The 26,560-nt window shown below is 36.7% G+C and overlaps 1 protein-coding gene across 1 annotated transcript; it reads right to left on the bottom strand.

The window, feature by feature from the left end:
* Positions 1–4,718: 4,718 nt before the first annotated feature.
* Positions 4,719–26,259, bottom strand: uqcc1 (ubiquinol-cytochrome c reductase complex assembly factor 1). The gene is made up of 9 exons (XM_081380673.1): positions 25,979–26,259; positions 25,321–25,431; positions 23,932–24,039; positions 21,796–21,868; positions 21,402–21,459; positions 20,403–20,511; positions 9,429–9,506; positions 9,150–9,263; positions 4,719–5,343 (listed from the first exon to the last, which is right to left on the bottom strand). The coding sequence occupies exons 1-9, from the start codon at positions 26,051–26,053 to the stop codon at positions 5,209–5,211; spliced, it is 861 nt and encodes a 286-aa protein (XP_081236799.1). The 5' UTR covers positions 26,054–26,259; the 3' UTR covers positions 4,719–5,208.
* Positions 26,260–26,560: the final 301 nt, after the last annotated feature.

Genomic DNA, 26,560 nt, shown 5'->3' with positions numbered 1-26,560 from the left:
AGTCAGTAGAATGTCTGTTGGGAGCATTAAAATAAAGTGTTAGCAGATATTAAGTTAATCTATTAATACTCTAATGAGAGTTAGTTGACATGTAGTAGCAAAGTTACTTATTAAAGTGGGCTAGTGAAATAAAGTGTTGCCATTCATAATTCTGCTTTTCACTTCTAAGTGAAACATGCTACTAAATTGAACAACTCAACTTATGTTTCCTATTAGTAAGAGCAGATCATGTGGATCACTTACCATAAAGCACCACAAGCCAAGCAGTTTTTTTGCCCTGTAAGACATTCGCTTCAGAGAAGAAACCGTGAGTGATCCGCCATAAATCAGATTCAAAGGTCCTTCACGAGCGCAGCCGAGGAAAGGTCATCTCAGGAAGAGCGTCACCCCTGATGTTGACTGGAAGAGCTTTATCTCAGCAGATAACCTTCAACAACACCAGAGTCTTGCTCAACCACACACATAACCTGCATTATCAGGTCAACAGACAAAAATAAAAATACAGGCAGACTGCTGAAAGAAGGACACCGTGTTTGAAGATACTAGCTTTATCTTTCTGTCAACCCTTTTAAAATCATTTCACATGCAAACACACACAGTGTGAGCCCCAAAGTAAGGCACACTTAAAAAGTCTGAATGTCATTGCATTAGATTCAAAATATCACATTCCTTTCAAATGGCATTTGAAAGAAGGAACACATTCAAAACTTTTTTTTTGGGTTATAAAAAATAATAGATATACTGATCAAAATAAAATAAGATTATATGGTAACACTTTACTTAAAGACTTTCTGTACAATGCATTCTAAAAGTATTTTAATGCATTAATTATGTCTTGTAATGCATCATCTCATGAAAACATTACAATACTTATCTAGTCATTGTTACACCTTTAGAAAGTATAAAGCATTTTAACAGGTTACAATTATTTATGAAAAGATACAATGCATTATATCCACATTGTTTATGAATACATACCTTTATAATGCATTACATAAAGGCTTTAAATAGTTACCGATTATATTAAAATAATAATAATAATTAACTTGAATTTTCGCGGGGGCTTGACGAATCTGTGATGAAGCAATAACCCTCTGAACTGTTTCTTCGATCAACAAATCATCTATTAATACACACAGATATCAAACTACAGGCACAATAAAAGGTGACAACAATAGCTATGAGTGTTTCGTAAACCTACACCACTACTTGTCAGAAAAGAGCCTTGTTACAGGAAAAGCTACAGTATGCTATTATGAAAATAGCTGATGTCATCGGACACAACGACAGTCAGGCATTTTTAAATGATGCTCAAGTATTCAAATTCTTTAAGGCCACACAGTATCAGAGTTTAACAGCACCATTACAGACATCCTGATTCTCATTAAATAAATCCCTGTTATGCAATACAACTTTAATGCAATCACACTTCAGCAACAAAACAATGTGCAAATTTTACGAACACCTTAATATTAATGACTCGAATGCTCTGACATGACTCAATGTGCTCTGCTAAAGTCTTTCTACTTCGATATTAATGTGCTTGCCATTTCTTTGCAATTATTTGTGATAATTACTAAGTGCTCTTGTTTTTCAGTGTTGTGGAAGCGTTAATCAAAAAACAAGGTATGCAACAACAGCACATTTTGCTTTGATTCAAATCAGCAGCAGCCAATCAGATTGCACATCATATCCAGAGACTGGCAGCATTTTAGATGGGTGTAACCAGTCATTTTTGCTTGGGAAGCTTCAGAGCTCAAACCTCTTCCCACATCGAGATGGCATTTGGAGAATACACCTACAGCGAATCATTCATGTAAAAACAGGAGCGCTTGCATGCAGCGTCTTGCTGATGTTCTTCTGTGCACTTCCTCAGCTCTGTAAAATACACGAGTAAAGCTGGTAACAAGCCTAATGTCTGCTGAGAGGATTAACAGGGAAGTTTAATGACCACATCGTTCATGTTAACATGTGCACACATATAATTGTGCACACGACTGAATACAATGAAAGTGTGACATTCTGTTCTGGCTCATCAACAGATGACCAAAATTTCATATAGGAAGCACAATAGTTTATTTCTAGTCCATTGTTTACTGATTTGTGCACTGAACTACTGAGTAGAACTAAACATTTCCTGTGTGTGTGTATAGTGAAATATTGCAATTTAAAATGACTGTTTTCTATTTGAATATATATTAAAATGTAATTTATTACTGTGATCAAATCTGAATTTTCAGCATCATTACTCCAGTCTTCAGTGTCACATGATCCTTCAGAAATCATTCTAATATGATGATTTGCTGCTAAAGCAACATTTCTTATTTCTTATTATCAATGTTGAAAATAGTTGTGCTAATATTTTTGTGGAAAGTGATCATTTTTTATAGCATTCTTTAAAGTTTAAAAGAACATCATTTATTTGAAATATAAATCTTTAGTAAAAAATGTTTTACCATCACTGTTGACCAATGTAATGCCACCTTGCTGAATATAATTAATTTCTTAAAAAAAAAAAAAAATCTTGCTTTGAACAGTAGTATAAAAAAAAAACTATGTAAGATGTAATAATAAAAATGATAAAATGATTCACATTTAAAACAAAATTATTACTAAAATTAGTCGTAAAAATAAAACTAAGCTTTCAGTTTGATATTTAACAGAAATTCTCCATCAATGAAACACTTTCTGAATAAAACCTTGGTCTGGTGATATTAATAGCAGATAGATAACACCTTAACAAACCCACTAATGACACTAAGAAAACCCCATATTTTCAGGTCTTCCAGGCAACAAGTATAGGGCATTTTTGTTGTGCATTGATAAGAAAGAGAAATGCCTAAAGGAGTGTCTCGAATAATTCTAAACCACTTCCTTACGTGAAAGCCCTGTGCGTAAGTTCAAAACAACAATTCAGTACAAAGCAACTGGATGTTTAGTGATTAAGAAAAGGCTTGCCAGGGAATGACAGCACCGAGAATAATCTTGTTAAACTGCATGTAACTCACCTGTCTTTGGCCTGACATAAGATAACACAACAACAGCCAAGTGATTATACAGGTCAGTTATGAGAAAACAGAGCCATGAGGAAATCAGTATGGATTCCAACTAACTAATTAGACTTAATGGCGCTTGTTAGCAAACACTAAAGCTGGTCTCAGCTCAGCAAACAAAAAACTGAGCAAACCTCAGGCAACAGAAGAGTGACAGAAGCATCATGTGAGCAGGACGACAGGGTCAGAGACGATGAACAACATCCTTGTGTTTATTACCCTCCACTGACTCATCGGCTTCACCACTGGCCCAGTGACAGCACAGAAACTTCAACACGATCTACCTTTGAACCACTAAGCCTCGTATATCCAGACAAACTGGGCGCCAGGAACTTCTACAGGTTTCATGTAGGAAGACAGAATGATGGATAGGAACAACAGAACAGATAGATGTACACAGAGACATATTTATATAGGCTACACACACATATTATGTAAACACAAACTTATGGTACATGTGATTAATTGCGATTAATCGATTTGACACAGAAAGACAGACAAACATATAGATAGATAGATAGATAGATAGATAGATAGATAGATAGATAGACAGACAGACATGGACAGACAGACGGAGAGATATATGATACAAACAATATAAGAATGATGGATTTATCAAGCACATGATACACGATGATGACAAATTCATCTGTCCACACTCTTGACCGACTGAAGATCTGCAAACACTGATCAGAACAGCAGCAGAAAATACTGTGACCTTCTGGCTAATTTATGGGAAGATGAGGATTTTCCACATAGGCATGAAGGATTATATAATCCCTCCAAACTTCACTGTACTGGCGAAGACAGCGCACTACAGCACAGCAGACTCTTTGTTGCCCTCTGTCGTCTCAGGGGGAAAAAGCATCTCCAATGAATGACTAGCTCTGTTTAAAGGAATATCCTGGATTCAAAACCAGTTCTCAACAATATCAATGACAATGTTATTTGGAAGTCTATGAGGAAATACATTCCTGAAAATTTAAAGGCAGGAAAATGCATTTCATATATATTTTTTGAAGCACTTATATTTGTTCTTTCACACTGTACAAACATGAATGTTGTTTGAGCTTTAAAGATCCTCGTAGTGATGAGAACTGTTGTCGGCATTACTGGCGTGAGTGGCTTCACAGGTATACTTGTGCAAATAGATCTGAAGTTACAGCTTGGATTTACACGACAGGAGTTCCATTCTTCAAATGCGTTACAGTGACAAGCTGTGTATTATCGGTTTCAGTACGGTCACCTTGACTTTTTTATAAGAAACTTCAAAGAGTTTTCTGTGGTATCAACAGCATTCCATTATAATGAACCCAGTACATTCTGTTATGCATGTCTTTGTTCTGCCGTTTCTTTCACGGTAACAGTTAATCAAGTTCAGGCACTCGCATCAATATTATAACATAACAACATAACCAAGACAATATGAATAAGATTTTTGGATGTACACCCCTTAGTGGCCGCAAAGCAGAAGCCAAGAGGTCAAAACAGAACACCTGCAGTTGCTTCAACAACCTACGGCTGACACACAACTATCAACTCACACACAGTCACACACACACAGAGAGAGTGGCTACTGTATACTGCAAAAATAGTATGCATGTGTGCACACTGTGTGGAATACTGTGGTTAATGGTTGTAATGAAACAGACAATTCCTGCGAGGTCAGAAGAGATCATTACCAAGAAGTTCTTTTATTGGTGGACGACCCTGACAGAAAAAAAAAAAAAAAAAAATCCTCACATTCACACACACTCAAAACATTTTCCTCCAACAAATTGAGAGTAAAATAAAAAACAACAACTGTTCGGACTGTAAACGCAGAGGAGAGATACAGTGAAAGAGCCAGGAAATATTCCTATAAATATTGCAACAAATGTAAAGACACATATAAATACAAGAATATTCTAGATTTAGAAAAGGAGAGTGCAAAACCATTCTGAAGAGTCCTTATTACTCTCAATACACGTGAGAACAAATGTGTGTGTGTGCGCGTGTGCGTGTGCGTTTGTTTGTCGTGTTTCCAACACTGAGTTGACATGAGAAGCTGACTGATCAGTGGGGAAGGTGAGCCAGGGAAGAAGAGGGAGAGAAAGACACAGACAGGAAGAGGGTGTGGCAAGTCAGGTGAGTGCTTCTTCCTGATTGGCAGCTCTTAGAGACCAGCATCATTGTAGGTGGGGGTGGGAACCTTCAGGATGCTCTGGGCATTCTCCTCCACCAGGGGGCGCCATTTGACTTCTCCTGTTAAGAGCAGGTCCTCCCCATCCAGAGCATCGATGAACTGCATCTGTGTTGGAGAAAACAACATCTGGATTATCTGCAGGTGACACTTAGGCTACTATACAATGGAAGCATGTTTTAACCAAGTTTGAAGGCAAAGGCTATTTTTTCAGAAACGTCTGGCTTGGGCAAGTTGTCACATATGTTTAATATACTGTAAAAAGCCTGCGTGGAGTGTGAACTGCATCAATTTTCATAGGCAATAATGAAAATATTCAATAGCTTCTTTTGCTCGCCAAGACCTTCGGACACGAAGCAAATGTATTCGCTGACTTCCAAAAATAACTAAATAAAAAAACAAATAAAATAAATCCACACTAGTTAGTACTTCACTATAGTGAAAAGTGTGGCTACTAGCCCCACAACAATGAATTCATGAAGTACAAGTGTGATCCAAACTCAGGGGCAGAACCTCACAGCGAGCCTGATAAAATCCAGGCTCAATTTACATCATTTCTACAACAGCGCTGTAAAAAGACAGACCTCTATGAATTCACCTCCTAGTGTTTAAAGCAGGAAAACTAATTAAAACTCGACTACGGTGAAGACAGCTGTGCTAATGAATGCAGGACTAGAGCAGCGTCATGGGAACTCATAACAAACCGATGAAAACTCAACACGGCTTTGTTCTGTCCAACACAAAAGAAGATATTTTAAAGAATCTTAGTCATCAAACAGCTGACGGCAACCATTGACTTCCATAGTATTGGGGGAAGTCAATGCATCCTAAAATGCACCAAATTTTGAAAACATCTCATTTTGTGTTTCACTAAATAAAGGAAGTGACAAGGGTTTGGAAAGACATGAGGTGTTGAGTAAATAATGTCAGATTTTCTGGGGTCGAAACATGTCGTCCATTCCATTTCCACACTCGGACGTATCCACATCTCAGCTTGGAAAAAAGTCGGCACACTTTAAATGAGCCGGTGGACCATTCTTAATGCTGCAGGAGTTTAAAAACTCAAATACACACGCAATGATGTCAGAGCTAGCTGGTGTTTGTCGAGAGCAATTAGCGGTGAATAACGATGCAGTCAAGCACCAGCGCGCACATATGCATCGGCGTGTGACTTCATCAGGAGAGGCCGCTGTCGCCATGACGACGGTGTCCCTCTCAGTGCTGTGTCATCAGTCGCTGCACCTGTGACTGTTTTCTTTTCGTTTCACCTTCTGCTTCGCCCTCCATCCCGAGCTAAGCAGGCCCCTGACACTCGGATGGCGCTTATTTGTTGTTTTTCTTTCTTTTTCGCAGAATGCCTGCAGGCAACTTCTCGGTCACCTCGCGCAAACACACTCGTTTGTAATAAATTCCTGCCCGCACCTGTAATGAGCTCATGGCCAGTGATGGAGAACACTCATTGTGTGTTGTGTTGAATGATGGAGACCGGACGATGGGGTCTTCACACGGACTTTATTCCAGATAATCATGTATTGATGGATAAACATGCCGGGAAAAAGTCCACGGGCGGAAACCTGTGGTGAATTTATTAGGGATGCACAAATATTACCTGTTTTTTGTGTTGTTTTGAACAAAACAGTTCAATCTGCTGTATTTCAGGTCAAGAACTCAAGACTTGCAGATGTAAAAGCCTGTTGTTCGCGTAGCGGAAACACATTGGCATGACAACACTGGCAGGTCAACAGTTCCTGTTTGTGTTTACATCCGTGTTGTCACGCCACTCTCGCCAGAGGGTAAGGTGTGTGCTGGAGGAATAACTCAAAGATTCACTCCAATGAATCAGCTCGTCTATGAATGTAACGTACTGTATAAACTTTGCAAATCCTTGAATTACAAAGAATTTGGAACAAGTAAACACATTGTTTAAGATGTGTGTTTCTCAATATGAGCGTCAGAGGTAGGGCTGCACGATTTGATAAAAAACAAAAAAAAAAATCATATCAAAATCACATATACATATATATATATTCATTACATACACTACTATGAATGCACGATATATCAGCCAACATATCGGTATTGGCCGATATATGTTCATTTTTAAAATGGTCGTTATCGGCCTATTAAAGCCGATAAATAACAGATTATTTCCTTTAGCTGAGACAGGTCAGATTCGCACTGTTCACCGTGATGGTTTTGAATTGCTTGAAATATGACTGGAATCACTTCAAAAAAGGAAAATACAGTAAAGTGCAACGTGCAGCGCAAGTCTGTCATATAGGCTACATAAAATTATAATAAGAACATAATAATTGTGTGCTTGGGACATTTTAAATGGAGACTTTTGTTTTAGTAATCAGGTTCTCAAAAATTATATAAAAATTTGGATTTAGATTTATTGGCCAATATATCGGTTATCGGCTTTCAAATATAAAGAATTATCAGTTATCGCTATTCAAATTTTTATATCGGTGGTATGAAAGTGGGGTAGGAAAGATTGTTTCACATATTTGAAAGAAGTCTTTTATTTGATCAAAAATACAGTTAAATATTGTGAAATATTATTACAATTTAAATAACTGTCTATTTTAAGATATGATTTATTAATATAATTTTCAGCATCATTAATCCAGTCTTTAGTGTCACATGATCCTCCAGATGTCATTCTAATATGCTGATTAGAAACATTTCGTATTAATATCAATGTTGAAACAGTTGCGGTCTAATATTTTTGTGGAAACCGTGATACATTTCTTTTTCAGATTTTTTTTTATATATATTTGCTGAATAAAAGTATAAAAAAATTCGTACCCCAAACTTTTGAATAGTATTATGTAAATATATCAAATCTCTCTCATGTAAATAATTATTTTATGTTCACATTGTACCTAATTGTACTGTAGTTGAAAGCAGATTCAGACCACATTATTGTTCACTTTTGTAGTATAGGATCTCAGCACTTTCCATTCCAACAGTTTTTTTTTTTTTTTTTCTGGAATGCAGTCAACTTAAATTATATTATTTTATTATAATACTACATTTATTATTCAAAAACTAATCTTTCTTCCACAAAACCCCAGGTGTTATTAAATTTGTATGGTAACTTTGACATGAAACTGAAATATACCCAAATTTATTGGAAAGAAAACAAATCAGAATCAAACAAAGACCTTGGGTGCTTCTTAAACGGAAGGCTGCATATCACTTCATTCAGCTAATCTGCTCATTTTTATTTGCTATATGTGACATGGTTGTGTATTTTGTGGCAATAGAGGACAGCCTATAAACTGGTCAAAATCGGGCAGAGTACCAACTTTTTTTGGAAATTGTCGAGAGGTGTTCGTAACATACTCGGCACGGCTTGTAATTCCAGCATCAACGGTTTCCACACGATTTCTCCCAAGAGAAAAAAAATTGCAAGCTTGTACGACAGCTCACAAACTTAACTAATCACTAAATTGCACCGTGTATGCCTGACTTAACAGACAGTTTATGATTATTCAATCACAGCAGTCAAAATCAACTCTCGATTATGTTTTCGACTCATTGTGCAGCTCTAGCCTTTATGTTGTTGAGCCTGAAGAGGGGCTCAGGAAGGGGTGAAAAGCTCTCCACCAGCAGCACACTGTAAATGCTGACCTCCAACTCAATGAATGTAACATTATGGGGTGGAGAAGATGGGGGCGTTTGCTTGTTAAACACGGTGCCAGTTGATTTGAGTGACGGAGTGGGTGACGTGCAGCACTCGAATGTGTTTATGTGTGTGAGGAAGCCGGTGTTGTATATACAACATGTCTCTGTTAGCACAGGAGAAGAGAACTGGCCTCTGACCTTTCACACACACACACACACACACACACACACACACACACACACACACACACACACACACATGTGCAAAGATACACACTGACCTGTTTGCGAACATATTCAACCATCATCTCGAGCTGTCTGGGGTCTTCACACTGTCTGTTAAACATGTTCCTCCAGAGCGCCGCCGCAAGAACGCAATCGTCTGAAAGAATTCCCTAAAACATACAGTAGAGACACATGAGCACTAAACCTTACTGTTAACTCTCGACAGTTATTGATTGAAAAGTAAGTAGTCTGAAATATCACCTTTCTGTCTAAGTGGGTGGATCTATGTCAGAATAAGTTACAATATGCAAAACTGATAATGTCCAACAGCTTACCTCATCATAACCAAAAAGTGCAGCGTAGAACGTCTCAGTCATCACCTTCATGCTCTCTTTTCTGTGAATAGCATCAATCTGTGATAAAAAAATAAAGTGAGACAATGAACCAAATCCCAATATTCAGATGAATTTACCATAACTAATGACAGACTAAAATAAAATAAATAAAACATAAAATAAAAAATGAATGCTTCATTTAGACACTTAAATGCAAAGTGAAACAATGAAGCAAAACACAATATTCAGACCAATTTGACATACCCAGTAACCATCTGAAAACTTAGCCAGAACAATTAATCATAATTCACAATATGCCCATTTTGATATTATGGGTACTGGCCAGTAATCCTGTCGAAAAAAAGTTAGATAATAGTCAAAGGGGATAAAAATAAAAAAATAAATACAAATAAAATAGAATAAGTAAATAAATGATTTTGGACCCTGAAACCAGTAACTGAAAACTACAATCATGTATTATCTAAAAACAACAACAACAACAACAACCTTTACTGTGACTTTTGTTTAAATTGTGAAGCAAGGTAAAGGGTAACTTAAAGGTGCTTAAAGGTAGTGACTAAAATAAAATATTTAGCCATTAACAGTTCATTTCGGATCCAACAACCAGCCACTGATAAGTACAATCACACAGTGGAGTGGAGATTCTTCACAGTGATTTTTGTATAATTAGTGAAGCATCATTTAGTCGCTAACAGGTGATGAAGCAATTTGAGTCTCTGCCTAATTCTGAGATCAAAGTTATGCGTTTAGTGTCAGAGCTGGAATTGTCCTTGGCAGTAAATATCCAACATATGGAGGATAATGCAACAACCTTACGCCCGAAAACAAAAGCAGGACTGGATCTGAAGCGAGGGGCCTGTCCAGGTGCTTCGCTCCAAATGATTCTAAACACACATATGCACAACGGTCACAGACACCAACCCTTGGGAGGTTTTGGGTGGGGAGATTTTCAAAACAAGTGTGTTTATTCTTAAGTCTTGTATGTCAGGTTTTCTGCATGCTTGGAGTGTGTCGGGACACTGTGTGTGTGTGTGTGTGTGTGTGTGTGTGTGTGTGTGTGTACACACGGGGCAGAAAAGCACCTGTGCATAATTACGCAGACCTGCAAATAATCAATCTCATCTGGCTGCGCTTTAACTCTTCTACCCTCCCCGTCCTCTCTGCACGCTCGCTCTCCTTTGTGTTCATGCCTACAGCCCGAAACATTCCACACAAGTATGTGAACGTTAATTCTAAGCAATTCTCTTTCACTTTCAGAGAACTCTGCAAAACAATTCATTCAAAAGACTCTTTCTGAACAAATCTGAGTGAATGATTCAGATATCCGATACTACGGCGTAATAAAGTAACCTAGAGTATAGGGTCACCAAATTAATAAATTAAGTCAAGTTACATTTATTTATAAAGTGCTTTATACACTACATATCTTTTCGAAGCAGCTTCACAGTAATAACAGGAAAATAACAGTTGATTTTGCAAAATTAATCAATTATGAAACAAATTCAATTCAGCTATAAAGAAGCTCTACAGAAGTCAGCAGTGTCATTAGTCAATTCTGAAACACTAGTGTCAGTACTCAAATCAATAATATTTATGAATATTAGTTCTTTTTAAGCCCTGATTGACCAAGCCACATCAAATCTGAATGAGTCTTTTTGCAAAAAAAAAAAAAAAACTCAAATCACCCGAATGATTCAAAACTTCAGACTAGATGCCTCGGAATCAGAGAATGGATTCTTTTAAGGTTAACCGCTGTCATAAAGGATCAATGCTTGAGTAAGGATGTTTGTCACCACCACAGTAAAGCAAGACATTAGTCAAGTACATATGCATGCTTGCAACACACTGCTTTGCATACTTGAGTATGTTTCTTTTCTCCGCTTACTTGCTTCCCGTCTTTAATTTTTCCCTCCCAGTGTCCACCCTGATCTCCTCTCCTGTTCATCCATCTTCGTCCCTCAATCCTCCTTTCCCATGTTGTGACGCAGGTTGGTAAAACCAGGCTGGGATATTTAATCCCTCACACTAATCAGGCTGAGGGACCAAAAACTGCTTGAGAGGCAGAATCTCGCTCCTATACCGCCAAATTAGTGTCATATCTCACTTCACTGTTATTACTACGGCTTAGAAAAACTCCCAGAATCACACACACGCCCCGGCACACTCGTGAGTGTGTGTAGAGGTAAAGTTCAAGGGGGGTTGGTCTAACATGGCACAAATGACAAGTATTTTAGCACAATTAGGCGAAGTAACCTAACCGTAGTGAGGATTGAGTGAGTGGGGGTCCTTCCATTTCCAGCGCTGTAACTGTATCCCAATCCAACAGAACGGACCTGTTACGGACCTGCCAGACGCGCTGATTACACTCCGTTTACACACGATTTTTCACAGCTTAAAAAATAACGTGTTCGGGCACAAAGCGAAATAACTCCTCGCTTCTGACCTGTGAAAACAGACTTCCACATCAGGTCAGAGTGTATGCACATGTGCCTGTCTTCACAGAGCCAGTGTTCACAGCAAATACAAGCCGTTAGGGTTATTCCATTATCACTTCATTATGTAGTAACTTAAAAGAAATATTTTACCCAAAAATGACAATTCTGTCATAATTTACTCACTCTCATGTCATTCCAAACTGGTTTGACTTTCTATCTTCTGTGGAACATTAAAGATATGTTTGAGGAACATTAAAGATATTTTTGAAGAACATTGGGGTTCAAACAACATTGCTTTCATTGCATGGATAATACTACAACAAATTTTATTTTATTTTCACAGAAGAAAGTCATACAGATTTGAAACAACATTAGTAGAAAACTTTTTCCAGTCCAATAAATAAAGGCTGTTTTGCCAAATTAGTCACTGAAAGTATCAAGAATGACCCTCATTGGTTCTTACGGAAGCTAAAACATGCTTGAGCCTCCATTTACCAGATCTGATGTGTGAGTTGATGAATGTTCATCATGAATGTGTTAAAAAAGCCTGAAGTAAATGTGTTCATCATATAAAGTGATTGTGACTTTTCAGACAATTTGGACTGAACCACTCAACTCATATGGATTAGTTTTACAATCTCTTTACAAACTCAAGCAAAAGTGGTAGTTGTGTAGACTGTCAATGGAGGGACAGAAATCTCACAAATAATCTTCATTTGTGTTCCAAAGATGAACGAAAGTCTTGCAAGGTTTGGAAGGGTGAGTAAATGATGACAGAATTTTAATTTTCAACTAATACTTTAAAGGGGTGGTTGATTATGTTTTCACTTTTCTAACTTTAGTGAGTGTGTAAAGTTGCTGTTTGAGCATAAACAACATCTGCAAAGTTACAACGCTCAAAGTTCAAAGCAAAGGGAGATATTTCCTTTTAAAGAAATTGCTTTTTAAGGACTACAACAAATGGCTGGTTGGGACTACATGACATTCCTCCCGGGTTAGTGACATCACCAACCCTAAAATTTACATAAACTTCACCCCTGGAACACGATTTATAGATTATCAAGACAGAATATGCTAATCAATAACTAGAAGATAACTATACATAAGCTACATAAATTCATCAACTAACCATTCAGAAATGTTGTCTACATGTTGTCACTTCTTCTTGAGTCTCTCCATCTTTCTGACTCCGGTTAAAGGCTAAAAGTTTTTGAAATTTTCAGTGCATGTCTGTGTGAGGTAATCGAAGCTGCTAAGGACAAGAGTTGTTGAAGCTCCGCCTTCTGTACCGGAAGCAGCAGCTCATTTGCATTTAAAGGGACAGACACAAAACGAGGCGTTTTTGCTCACCCTCAAAAAGTGACAACTTTAACATGCTATATAAAAATATCTGTGGGGTATTTTGAGCTAAAACTTCACATAGACACTCTGGGGACATCAGAGATTTATTTTACATCTTGTGAAAAGGGCATTATACCACCCCTTTAAGCTACAATAAAAAAGTATGAATGTCACTGGGGTCACTGTATAACTAAAAATACAAGCAAAAAAATAAACAAGCAGATAATTAGGGTATATGTTGCCTTGCTGCTAATGTATGAGTAATGTTAGCCAATTTACTCTGCAGGAGAACCTACAAGAACTCAAGTGAGAGAAAGACTGTGATGGAAAATGAGGTCACTTTTCTACAGTGCCACTCGATGGCCGCTGCCAGGCCTGAGGGGTCAAATGTCTTCAGACCCGAATGTACCTTCAGCCAAACTGCGCAACACATCACACCACAATCCACCTCACATCTCATTCAAAATCATACATGCTCCAAAAAACTGGAGGTAACGTCATACCAATAGCGGCCTTTGATATGTTTTACTTGAAATGGGCCTCGCAACAGAAGAGGCCTCCGCTTGTGCTCGAAAAATAGCCCCACCCCTCGCTATCACACCGCGCACACACAAGGGGCTTGGGGCAATAATTACACTAAATTTAATAAAAAATGCCTCCAAAATTCAAGATATGGGCCAAAATAAATTCCCTGTATGAGTTCTTGTTTTTATATAACAGGGTATAGTTAGTTAGGCAAAACCATACAAGCAAGCATGCTATTGTACAAATATCAGCATGTTTGCAAATGTGATACTTATTTTATACAACAGTTCAATAAACAAGAATATATTAGGTGACTTACATTTTTAGACTCAGAATGTTGTCTGTTTTTGCTCTATTTTGCCAATGAAAATTGTTCCAAACAAATCCACAAGAGTCACTGCACGTCTCCGAAGAACACAGTAATGTTTCTTTACTGAATGAATTAGTCATTTTGAACGAATCGTTTGACTGAATAATTCAATGACTCACTCCTTAAGACAATGATTTGCTGCCACCTGCTTGCAGTTTTAGTTTAAATTTTTAAAAGTATCATTTCATTTTAGCTGAAGTTCTGAAGAGAGTGAATACTGTTTTTGGTCATGATTATAACAGTTCTGATTAAAGAGATAAAATATGTAAATAGTGGTAGATATAGAATGTGTTTATAAATAGACTATTAAGAGTGAAATGAGATAACATTGTTAAAGGGATACTTCACATCAGTAGAAACTCGGTAGTATTTTCGAATGACCGTGCTTCTCTCCCTCATGTCCCCCTGAGACGAGAGATTTCTGTATTGTGTGTCTGGAGAAAAACCTCAGACGTCGCAAATTCGTCATTTTGCGTCATCGGAGGCTTTTTTGTCCAGAGGCGAGAGACTACAGCCAGTAGGAGGAGCTCGTTCCGCATGTCTTCAACCCGCCCATAGGGGGATCTCATGATAAAACGCCGTCTTTTCAGTTTCGAGTCAACTAGTAGCCTAGTTGCATCATTTTTTCCGATACTGCCCTCTGTAACCGGTAGGCGTGGCTTGGGAGTGGCCTCGTAGAGCAGCGAAGCAAGTGCATTCTGGGAGTTGTTGTCTTTCATCCACATGAGCCAAAAATACATTTTCTGGCTTTTCTCAGTCTAGAAGGCATCGACTTCTAAAATAATTTCACGTTTCTACTACATAAATGACCCAATTTAAATACACATTCATCTTTCCAGTGGTGAAATATCCCTTTAAATATAACAGAGATAATAAAGTAACTGCAGCCGCATTGCATGATCATGGCTCCGACTGTTTCTTTAAAACGGGCCTCTGAATTGCAAAGGTCGCCTCTGCCTCATACACATGATGGAAATGAGCTGCTGGGCAAAGTGACAAGTCAAACGCCTTTTCCATTTCACACACATTTACTTTCATAGAATATGTGAATGAGTTCTGATCAGCAGAGTTTGACATAACAGATGACCGAGCAATGAGCATGTTTATTTAATTGCTCGTTTATGAGCCAATTACAACTATAGGAAATAAATATACGCATAAACATTTAAAGGAAAGGATGCCATGTGTGTCAGAAAATGTCAGTACACTTTATCAAGAAAAACAAAATCATTTCATTAAAAATACAAAAATCCCATATGCTGCTTTAGCTTCTAAGGAATTCAATATTTAAATATTGAAAATATTTAATAAAATATTACATTTAATATTTTTTTATTTACATTGTTCATTTTCATTCTAAGATGTTTTATTTAAGCCATTAAAGTTATCCACCAAAGGAAAATGTGGTTATCGGTTTTTTTTTCAATATTGTTATTAATATTCTCTATTTACCGATTTTGTGTGTATATTAAATCTAAAGGATGCTGATGAATGCAATTAATACATTCCACATGCTCCATTTCATTATACTCATAAATCATGTCATGTCATTAACTAGAACAACAAGTTTATGGACTCTACATGGATATACTAAGGTTTAACAAAGAAAAAAAATAATAATAACCCTGCCATTTTGGTTCATGACATAAAATGAGTTTGACATTCCTAGCTAGGGGGCAATTTTAGGAGCCCAAATTTCATCTGGCCCTAAATTTTAGGCTTATTATTAATATATTCACTGCAATTCCAATGTTAAATTGATAATAAGCTTGTAAAATCTCACTGGCTGAACAGAACACCTGAAAAACGAGAGGATTATATTAAGAGTCCTCGTGAGAAAATGGAGATTTTTGATTTATGGGCTCTGGGAGAGGGGGAAAAGTGACATTATGGAAAAAGTCATTTCACAGCATGGCGTAAGAGAGGTGCTGAGTTCATTAAATACACACACACACAATTTAAAGTGTTTTTAAGTGCACTTATTTTACTGCGATGCTCACCGTCTTTCTCTCACACAAGTCTCATAAAGGATTCTTGCCCAGTTCCATGGGATGAGAGGTCAATCACATTAAAAAGTCTTTTCACACTTATATACTTACCAGGTTAATGTAAATTTTCGTTGACATGCAGGTTTGGAATGACACAAATGATGAGATTTTTCTTATATGGGTGAACTATTGCTTTAAAACAGTGCTTCCAAAACCCCCAACGGCACACATTTTGGATGTCTCCCTAATCTGACACATCCATTTCAGGTCTTGGAGTCACTACTAAGGAGCTGAAGAGTTGAATCAGGTGTGTTTGATTAGGAAGATGTACAAAATGTGCAGTGTACTTCTGGCACACCAGGACGAAAGAGTTGGGAAACACTGCTTTAAGACAAACAAGCTTTACATTCCAACATTTTCACAGATGGACAAGCAGTTATAAATAAAGCTGCATGTACATTGTGTTAATCATATTGCATCAGCTGCATATTAGTAGTTAATTAACTTGATAATTAGTTTGCTGAATATTTAGTCGAATTTTTATTTGTCCAATATGATTTCAGAATTGTAATTTTTCCAAAAGTTGAACTATATTTTTATTTTACACAGTAAAACACAACACTAATGGCAGTACATATATATATATATATATATATATATATCAACTTTTTGCAAACCTGACTACCCAGGATTAATTACGAACCCCTTAAAAATAACTAATGGCAGGACACTAAACAAAAATGTAAGACAAAATGCAACCAAGATGTGTCTGAACATGTATGGCTACAGACACAGTGACAGTACATATATCTATAAATACATTTTTTACAAGGGATTTATGGTGCAAACAGTCTAACAGCTTATAACTTGTTTGCTTGGACCAAATGTTGTTATTGTAGACAATTCAAATGTAAAGTTTTTGTTTAGACCTTTCACTGAGAACAAAGCTTTCTCTATCCTCAAGTCTAAGCCATAAAACCTAAGAGCTGTTCCCTCGGATAAATAAACCACTCGACGACTCAAAACTGCTAATACTCTAACTGACAGTCAAACAAATTCTGTCGACGGCTGGCTCGCATCCAGCCCTTGCATGCGCTGGCATATCCATAAGGTTGTGATGAATGATTAGCCGCAGCTGGTTTGATCTAGTTCATGTTAACTAGTTTACAGGGTTATGCAATACATGATCTAGGCCAGGTCATTGCTATATGTTAGGTGCTATATATACACAATATATATATATATATATATGCTTGTTCTATCAATACTAATTCAGTCCTTCTATTAAGACAGAAGGTAGAAGAGATGGAGAAGGGGGGGGGGGGATGTCAACAAAGAGAAGTGCGGGGAAAGAGAGAGAGATTTTTGTTTTCACAGCTGGGCTGGAGTCTTGTTCCCACCCTTTCTGACAGCAGTTCCCCTAAGGCGCCTTGCGTTGGCTTCCTCTCAAACACACACATATATGCACACACTCGGCGCAGCAGAAGCATGTCATCTTTACTGACCTTGCAGAGATTTAAACACCTTTTGCTACTCCGCTGGACAGCGCTCAGCTCAAAATGCCTCCACAGTCTGTAGAGCATAGTAATTACATCCTAAAGCCTGAGGGTGTGTGTGTGTGTGTGTGTGTGTGTGTGTGTGTGTGAGTCAGGCAGTATTTCACTGTATATCCTCATAATTTCACCATTTTTCAACATATCCAAACAACAGACCTGATCAGCTATTTCACATGCTAAAACAGTTGTGAGAGAAAATATATGTTGTTTAAAAAGCAGAAAGCACTTAGTATTTGATTCATGAGACCCAGTGCTGATAGGCTCAAATTTCAAACAGTATTTGGCAAGTAAAAAGGTCTGAATGCCATTGCATTAGATATATCAAACAAACTGGCATTTGGAAACAAAAATGATGTAGGATCTCTTCTCTTCACTAACATTAGCAAGGCAGTTAGTCTTGTTTTTCTCAACAACTGGTGTTATGGTAATTTTTAGTGGATGTACTGTCAAGTTCACACAGGTGAACCACAGTTCATCACATTAACTACGAACATGTTGTTTATGCACATCTACAGTATATCTTGTATCTAACGCATTCACATTCACTGCCATTCAAAAGTATGGGGTCTGTAATATTTTTTTACACCATGGCTGCATAAGAAAAATTGAGCATAAACCGTAATATCGTGAAGTATTATCACAATTTTAAATTGTAATATGAATAATGTAATTATAAAGTCTTCATTGTCACATGATCCTTCAGAAATCATTCTAATATGCTGATCTTAATGACCCCAAACGGTATGTTGAATGGTAGTGTATCTATATAAGGGAATCATTTAAATATCCACTTCAAAATACACTCAAATTATCGGTCACCGATAATCTCAAAATGGTCAAATATCGGCTAAGTCAAGTCAAGTTTATTTATATAGCGCTTTTCACAACACAGGTTGCATCAAAGCAGCTTCACAGTAATAAACTAGAACAATACATCAATGTTTGTTTCTAGTGGAACGTCTACGTTTGGTAATGCTGATCAATAGTATCGTTGATTGATTAATTCAATTAAATATCCCCAAATATCCCCAACTGAGCAAGCCAAAGGCAACAGTGGCAAGGAACCGAAAAACTCCATCAGGTGACCTAATGGAGAAAAAAAAAAACCTTGGGAGAACCCGGGCTCAGTCGGGGGCCAGTTCTCCTCTGGCGTTTATGAACTAGAGGTCGGATTTAACTGTAGGATTAAAAGTATTATATGAATGCCTGGCTGAAGAGATGCGTCTTTAATCTAGTTTTAAACTGGGAGAGCGAGTCTGAGCAACGAACAGTATCCGGAAGACTATTCCAGAGTTTTGGTGCTAAATGTGAAAATGCTCTCCCTCCTTTGGTTGATCTGGATATCCTAGGTATGACCAAAAGCCTCGAATTTAGTGACCTTAAAGAGCGCGATGGATTATAGGGCGATAGAAGATCCGTTAAATAGACTGGAGCTAAGCCGTTTAGGGCTTTATAAGTCAGTAGCAATACCTTGTAATTAATACGGGACTTTATAGGTAACCAATGTAGAGATGATAAAATCGGTGTTATATGATCATATTTTCTTGATCTAGTTAGAACTCTAGCGGCGGCATTTTGGACTAACTGTAGCTTGTTTATTGAGGATGCAGGACAACCGGCTAATAACGCATTACAGTAATCTAGTCTCGAGGTCATGAATGCATGAACTAACTTTTCTGCATCAGAAACAGATAGCATATTACGTAGCTTAGCAATGTTTCTAAGGTGGAAAAAGGCTGTTCTTGTAACATATGAAATATGATTTTCAAAAGACAGGTTGCAGTCTAATATAACACCCAGGTCTTTTACTGTAGAGGATGAAGTAACAGGACATCCTACTATGTTAAAGTTGTATTGTGAGAGGTTTTGTGGGTGGTTTTTTGAACCGATAAGTAGTACCTCTGTCTTGTCTGGATTTAATAAAAGAAAATTATGCGTCATCCAATCTTTTATATCTTTAACACACTCTGTCAATTTGGATAATTTAGCGTTTTCATCCGGCCGTGATGAAATATAGATTTGAGTGTCATCAGCATAACAATGGAAACTAATTCCATGTTTCCTTATAATATTTCCAAGTGGCAGCATATATATTGAGAATAATAGAGGGCCTAACACAGATCCCTGCGGCACTCCATAGTTTACTGGAGTTATGATAGATTTTTCTCCATTTAAATAAACAAAATGGTAGCGGTCAGATAAATACGATCTAAACCAGCTTAATGCTTGTCCTTGAACACCAGTATAATTTTGTAGTCGATTCAAGAGTATTGTATGATCTATAGTATCGAACGCAGCACTAAGATCAAGTAAAACTAATATTGAGATACAGCCTTGGTCAGAAGCTAAAAGTAAATCATTTGTGATTTTAACGAGCGCAGTTTCAGTGCTATGATGCGGCCTGAACCCAGACTGAAACTTTTCATAGGTGTCATTTTCTTGTAAGAAAGAGCCCAGTTGAGCGGACACAATTTTTTCTAGTATTTTAGACATAAAAGGTAGATTTGAAATGGGTCTATAATTTACTAGATTATTCGGATCTAATTGTGGTTTCTTAATGAGAGGTTTTATAACTGCCAGTTTAAATGTTTTTGGAACATAACCTAAAGATAAAGACGAAGTGCTAAGTGCTCAAGCTGACAGATGTCGGTCTATCACTACTGTGGACGGCCAAACACAAAATACTAATGGCAAGGTGTTTCAAAAGAGGCAACTGAATCAAATGCACATATACTTACTCCCATAATCTTACTCCTCTGCTCCACATCCTCCCACATGGAGTGGACGATGTAACGGCACATGTACTTCCCAGCTCTGCCTTCCTGCCGCATCCGGACCAGACACATCCTGTCAGAGCAGAGCAGAGCAGAATGCTGACTCAAGACAGCCTGACAAGCTGAGTGCCTGTGTCAGGATCTGCGTAACCAGGAAACTTCAGAGATCAGCCAGACAACACACTCGCAGAAAAGAAACGTCTGGGTTAAATAGACAGCATCTGTGGCCTGATGTTGATTACCACAGAAACTCTTTTTTAAAAACTGAGGCCAGAATCGAAAATATTTTCTGTGGCATGGATACTGTCACTTGGTTTAGCATTGTTTTCACCCATTTTTATATTTGAAAATAATTGCTTTATACTGTAGATGATAAGAAGGCGTGAGTGCATGTGTATGCATGAATTAACTACTGGCTAGTTTGACTAATTTCAGACAGTGTTTTCTCAGTCCATGTTTCTCTGCACAAACATAGTTAGCCATCAATGCGAATGCACGGTTGCACACGCAAACACTAAGTGCTTTTAACTGGAAGTTTTGGCACCAAACCGCCACCATTAATCATAAGTCTCGTTCTCAAATAATCAGTGTATAATCAAATAAGCCAAGGCAACCGAGAAAGTAAAAAACAAACAAAAAAAACATGGATATAGCAAACTTAACTTAAAAAGTAGGAAAAACTGCAGAGTTAAAAAAAAAAAGGATAAAGATATTATAATATTTTAAGACTAAAATCAGTGCATAAAAGCAAACACACACAAAATTAAATAAATTGCAATCTCTGGTGAAAAAAGAAAGAATGAATCTGCCCTCTTCAGAATGAATAGGTCTAGTGAAACACCATTTGCAATCCACCTGGTAGATGAATATTAATCAACTCATGACATGAATAACCAATCAAGGATTTCGAATTTGCATGACACAATGTCGCGGTTCTAACCAAAACTGTGTCCAAAAACTCACCAAACATGGAGCTGTGCCACCAAGAACCAGGAGTTAAGCGTGTCGGGGAGAGAGCACTCTGGGAGAAAGAGAGGGAGAAGAGGGAATTATAAGGGGGAACAAGAAAACACAACATGTAGCCAAACCAATGCAAACTTGGGCTCCGATTCCAAAACCGCTATTGGGTTTACACCTGTTTTTTCCTCAGCTAAAGAAAACAACGTAACACAGCTGTAAAGTGCCACATAAATCTTTCAGGTGCTGCTGAAAAGGTCCCTTTACGCTCATTTCATCATTTCGGATAAAGTGAGGGGTGCTTAGGAGTTCTTCAAAAAAATTAAATGAGCATGACATAAGACTCATAAGCCAAAATACAAAAAAAAAACGAAAAAGATTCAGGCCCAAAAATACTTACTTTCAAAAAAATCGTCATAGTTGATTCTTTCTACACAGCATGTGTACATGCGCAAGGCAGCTATCTTAATTTTCTGCAAAAGAAGAGAGACATTTGTGACACACATGATCAAAAAGCCACTCAATCTGGTGTGATCAAAAGCAGAAACTGATGAAATTGGCCAAGACACCACATTTTCAGTCCGTTCTAGCGAGCCGAACGTGCCCCAAAATGAAGCAGACATGCTGAAGTTTTAGACGGCCGTGATGCTGATGACTCTAACATGGAAGGTCATCTCAAATTTCACAAAGTGTGGCCCCTGCTTTTGAAAACACAAAACAGGTAGAGGTACGAGATGAAGTCATCATTCCAGAACCAAAACTTGATAGCGTCCACTTCACTGTCAGTCGTTTGAGGGGTTAACGGGAAATGCAACCTAAATTCAAAAATTAAACTACTAAATTCAACTGAACATGCAAAAAATCGGGTTGATGATTCCTTTGAGTATATATATATATATATATATATATATATATATATATATATATATATATATATATATATATATATATATATATATATATATATATATATATAATAAAAGTATGCCTATTTTTGCTAGGGATGCATGATATATCGGCCACCATATCAGTATCGGCCTGTATATGTTCATTTTTAATGTTATCTTTATCGATCTGATAAGAAAATTTGGCCGATATATTAAAGTCGATAAATAATGGATTATTTCCTCCAGCTGAGACACTTTAGATGTGCACAGTTCGCCATGATGGTTTTGAATTGATTGGAATCACTTCAAAAAAGGAGAATAGTTATGTGCAACATGTGCTGCTGTCATATAGACTACATTAAATTATAATGAGAACATTACAATTGTGTGCTTGGGACATGGCTTTTAATGGTGAGACTTTTGTAATCAGGCTCTCAAAATTTATACAAAAATGTGGATTTAGATTTTTTGGCCAATATATCGGTTTTCTAATATAAAGAATTATCGGTATCGGCCAAAATGTTCATAATGGTGCATCCCTAATTTTTGTATATTTCAACTAAAAAATTAACCCTATTTTTAAGGACTATTAAATGTTTTTGCATTGTGACATGCATTATGGATAATTAAGCGTAATTTCCAGTATTATTCTAAATGGTGAATCTTATTATATTCTCATAACTGGAATAAAATAAATAAAATAATGACTTTTGTTTTATTATATCAGCATTTAAATACTTCACAATCTAAATAATATATCATGAATTTTTCCCACATTCCACTAATAGTGTGGAAGTGGTGGAATGTAAATAAAATGAAGATGTAGGAATGTAAATAAATGAAGATGTGGAATGTAAATAAAATAAAAATAATGGGGGAAAAATGCAAAAAATGCTGATAACATTTATCTTTAAGCAAAATAAAAGTGTATTTATTTCTGTTGATTTTGGCATGAAATATAACCTGGACATGTGTAAGTTCTAGGGATGCAGCATCAGGATTTATTTGGCCGATACCAATTTTAAGAAACAAATATTGGCTGATTACGACATTGATATTTGTCAGTTGCTCACTTATTTGAACTTTTGTCATTAATAAAGATTACTGTTTTGATCATGTTTTAAATTAGCAAAATTCAAAAACACATGCATTAAGGTACACAAGCTAGTTTATTGCTGCATCAAATAATTTTCATAGAGCATGGATTGGATCTATTTATCATTCAACAGGCCAACATTATAAGAGAGGCACAAAGTAAGATAAAAAACAAGAACAAAATACAAACAAGACAACATGATAACTTTCAGAGGTTATTTTTGTTATAATTTTTTTTTTTTTATTAACATCATTAACTCATATTTGACTATTACATATCTCTTTAATAAATAGAAGTATACAACTCAGTGCCTTCACACAGTTAGTTAATAACTATCGGTTTGTTTCATCAGCCCTTTTCATGCTATAGCCGACATATCGATGGTTATAAATTGATCAAAAACCGTCCGATAAATATCGGTGCATCTCTAGTAAGTTCTGTGAAATTCACACATCAAATTTTATGAAAGACTGTGAACAAATGATCAAATATCAAAAGGGAACTTTAAAAAAAAAAGATTGTTTAGTAACATTAGACGAGGCAATTTATTTACCCATTTGTTGTATTTGAGGGGTCCAGTGAAGCCCATGGCCTCGATCAGTTTAGTGAAGGTCCCCACCTCTTCATCTGTAGTCTGTGCGGTCTCTTTAACAGTACACAGCTTGAAACAGAAGAAACACATCTTATATTAGAGCTATATAAAACATCGACATTGACACATGGGCATCTGGCAAAGTGAGAGCATGAAGACAAATCAAAATAATACAAAACCAAATGTATTTGGGGAAAAACCAACCTTTTCAGTTACAAGACCAACTGAAGTTGCATTTTGAAGGATCTCTAAGGTTTTTAGTTTTTAATATTGACAAATAGCCATTATAGTGCCAAATCCATCAACTGTTCCTGTTTAAGATCAGCATTTCACAATGTCCCAGTAAATCTCAACTCAACCCAGGTAAACTTTATGGAGGCATTGCAGTGAAAATAATCAGCTAATTCCCTCAAGCCACCACTATGGATGCAATAAAACCTTCCCCAATGGATTTCCCACAGCAACTTTATGTTTTACTGCTATGATTGGGAATACTGCTAAACTAGTAGAAGTTTAGTAGACTTAATCAGCACCTGCCCTCTGGGCTCATATAGGGAGGAAATTATTATGGCCAACATATAGCAGTCAAACGTTTGTAGAAAAAGAAAAACTCTGCCTAAATAAAAAAAAAATTAAAGCTAAAATGATCAGAGTTTTGATTTGTCTACATTTTTAGCAACATTCCCAAATTAATTTCATTTGTGTGATGTTGTAGTTTTGATAACTATCATTATAATATATGGAAATTAAATAGTACTAATAAAGAAATAGTATATGTGTGCAAAGTTTGACTGGTACTGTATTTCATGTTTATGACACCACTGATTCAAGAACATGTCAAATGTGTCTGTCAAACAGTCAACAGTTTACACTATAACAATGCATCTGAATAGAAGCTATTGTAAACGGTCTTCTCTTACCTAGATATTAATTGACATTCTTTTGCGATCAGATCAGATCGTGATCAGACAAGTTTACTTCATCTGATTTAAGACTGGCTGATGAATCCATCCTGGGTCAATCTCACAAATACATATTCATTTTTCACTCTAGAAAAAGTTTTGCATAAAAAATAATAATAATACAACCCAATTTCTTATAAATGCAAAACTCTGGACATTTTATTTTTGTAGTACAAATCATTTTTCGCAATGGTGACTCTCGTTATATTTTTGTTACTGTAATAAAATTATGTACTTAGTTTTATTATCCCACCTAGATATGAATTGAGATTCTATTGCTTATAAAAAGTTTCCAGAAATCAGAATGGATCCCTTTAGCTGATTTGAAACTGGATTCCTTAGCTTGAGAAAGAACTGGACAACTGAGATTGGAAAAGGCGGCACACACCTCTCTAGTGATGTGAAGAGATCGACATTGAGAGAGATTAGGGACCCAAGCATCCGCTGTTATCTGGCAAGCCACCACAGCCCTGGACTGACACGCAGCTTGTACAATGACCTAGGAAGCAAAAATATCATGACAAGTGCTTTCCATATTCAATCTAGTAAAAAAAAAAAAAAAAAAAAAAAAAAATAGACTACTGACTACTGCTTATCTCTTAATTGTCTTAATATGACTGATAAAGTAAACCAACAGATCAAGAGGAGTAGATGTATCCAAATGTTCTAAATTGGAACATTACATACTAGTGGGGAATTTGAATCGGGTTCGAAAGAATTATGGCAGAATGCATTGACGATAATAACAATAATCGTAATTGCAAGATGTGCTTTTATAATTTTACACATATATTATTTATAATATTTACTATATTTGCATAATGTCACGTCTGGTGCAGTAGTAGTAGCCTACTACAGGTTAGGTCAGATTTACTGATGCCGAATTGCCCATCATTAGGCTATGTTATAAATAATGAAAATAACTCCAAACAACATTATAATGTCAGTCTTAGAACGTAAGTCAAGACAACGTTTTAAAGGACCCCAATATAAACCCCTTAGGTGACGTTACTGTGTTTTTGTATGTATAAGTTTCTATAAATTACCTTTCCGAGGACAGCTCTCGATGCTGAAGCGTTTAATAACTGTCTAACGGCGGACTGCAGCGGTCGCCGATACATGGTTCTGCTAAAATCACAATAATAGAGTATTATTGTAACTATAAAGCAGGAATTAGTGATTGATACTTTCTAACACGTTTTGTAACTGTTTGTTTTTGTCCCTCCCCTTTTCCAGCAATGTCAAAGAATCTGTCCCGCTCTTAAAGTGGTCCGTGTGGAAATCAGGGCTGTGGATTTCAGCGCTGTGGAATATAGTTCCGCTGGGTGAGGAATCATGTGAGGGTTTGTAATTGTAAATTTGTTGGCAGTAACGCCTCACAAAGTAAGCTTTGCTATCGTTTTTTTGCCCGTGTCCTCTTTGGCAAACCAATTAATTTATTTGATCTTTCCCATAAGAATCCAATAAATCAATTTAGTTTTCCCTTTCCACCACTTTTGTTGCTTGACCAGGCTTACCTTGGAAAAAAGTCACAGCAGGTAACAAATATTTGAATCATGTTTTAGAGTTGACCAGCTAACTACACTTACAATACAATACAATACAATAATTTCAGATGGTAAAACCAT

Source organism: Scardinius erythrophthalmus (assembly GCF_964197995.2).
Source record: "Scardinius erythrophthalmus genome assembly, chromosome: 12".
NCBI classification, from domain to species: Eukaryota; Metazoa; Chordata; class Actinopteri; order Cypriniformes; family Leuciscidae; genus Scardinius; species Scardinius erythrophthalmus.
The sequence above is the reverse complement of the archived record's forward strand: the minus strand, read 5'-3'. Positions and strand labels throughout refer to the sequence as shown.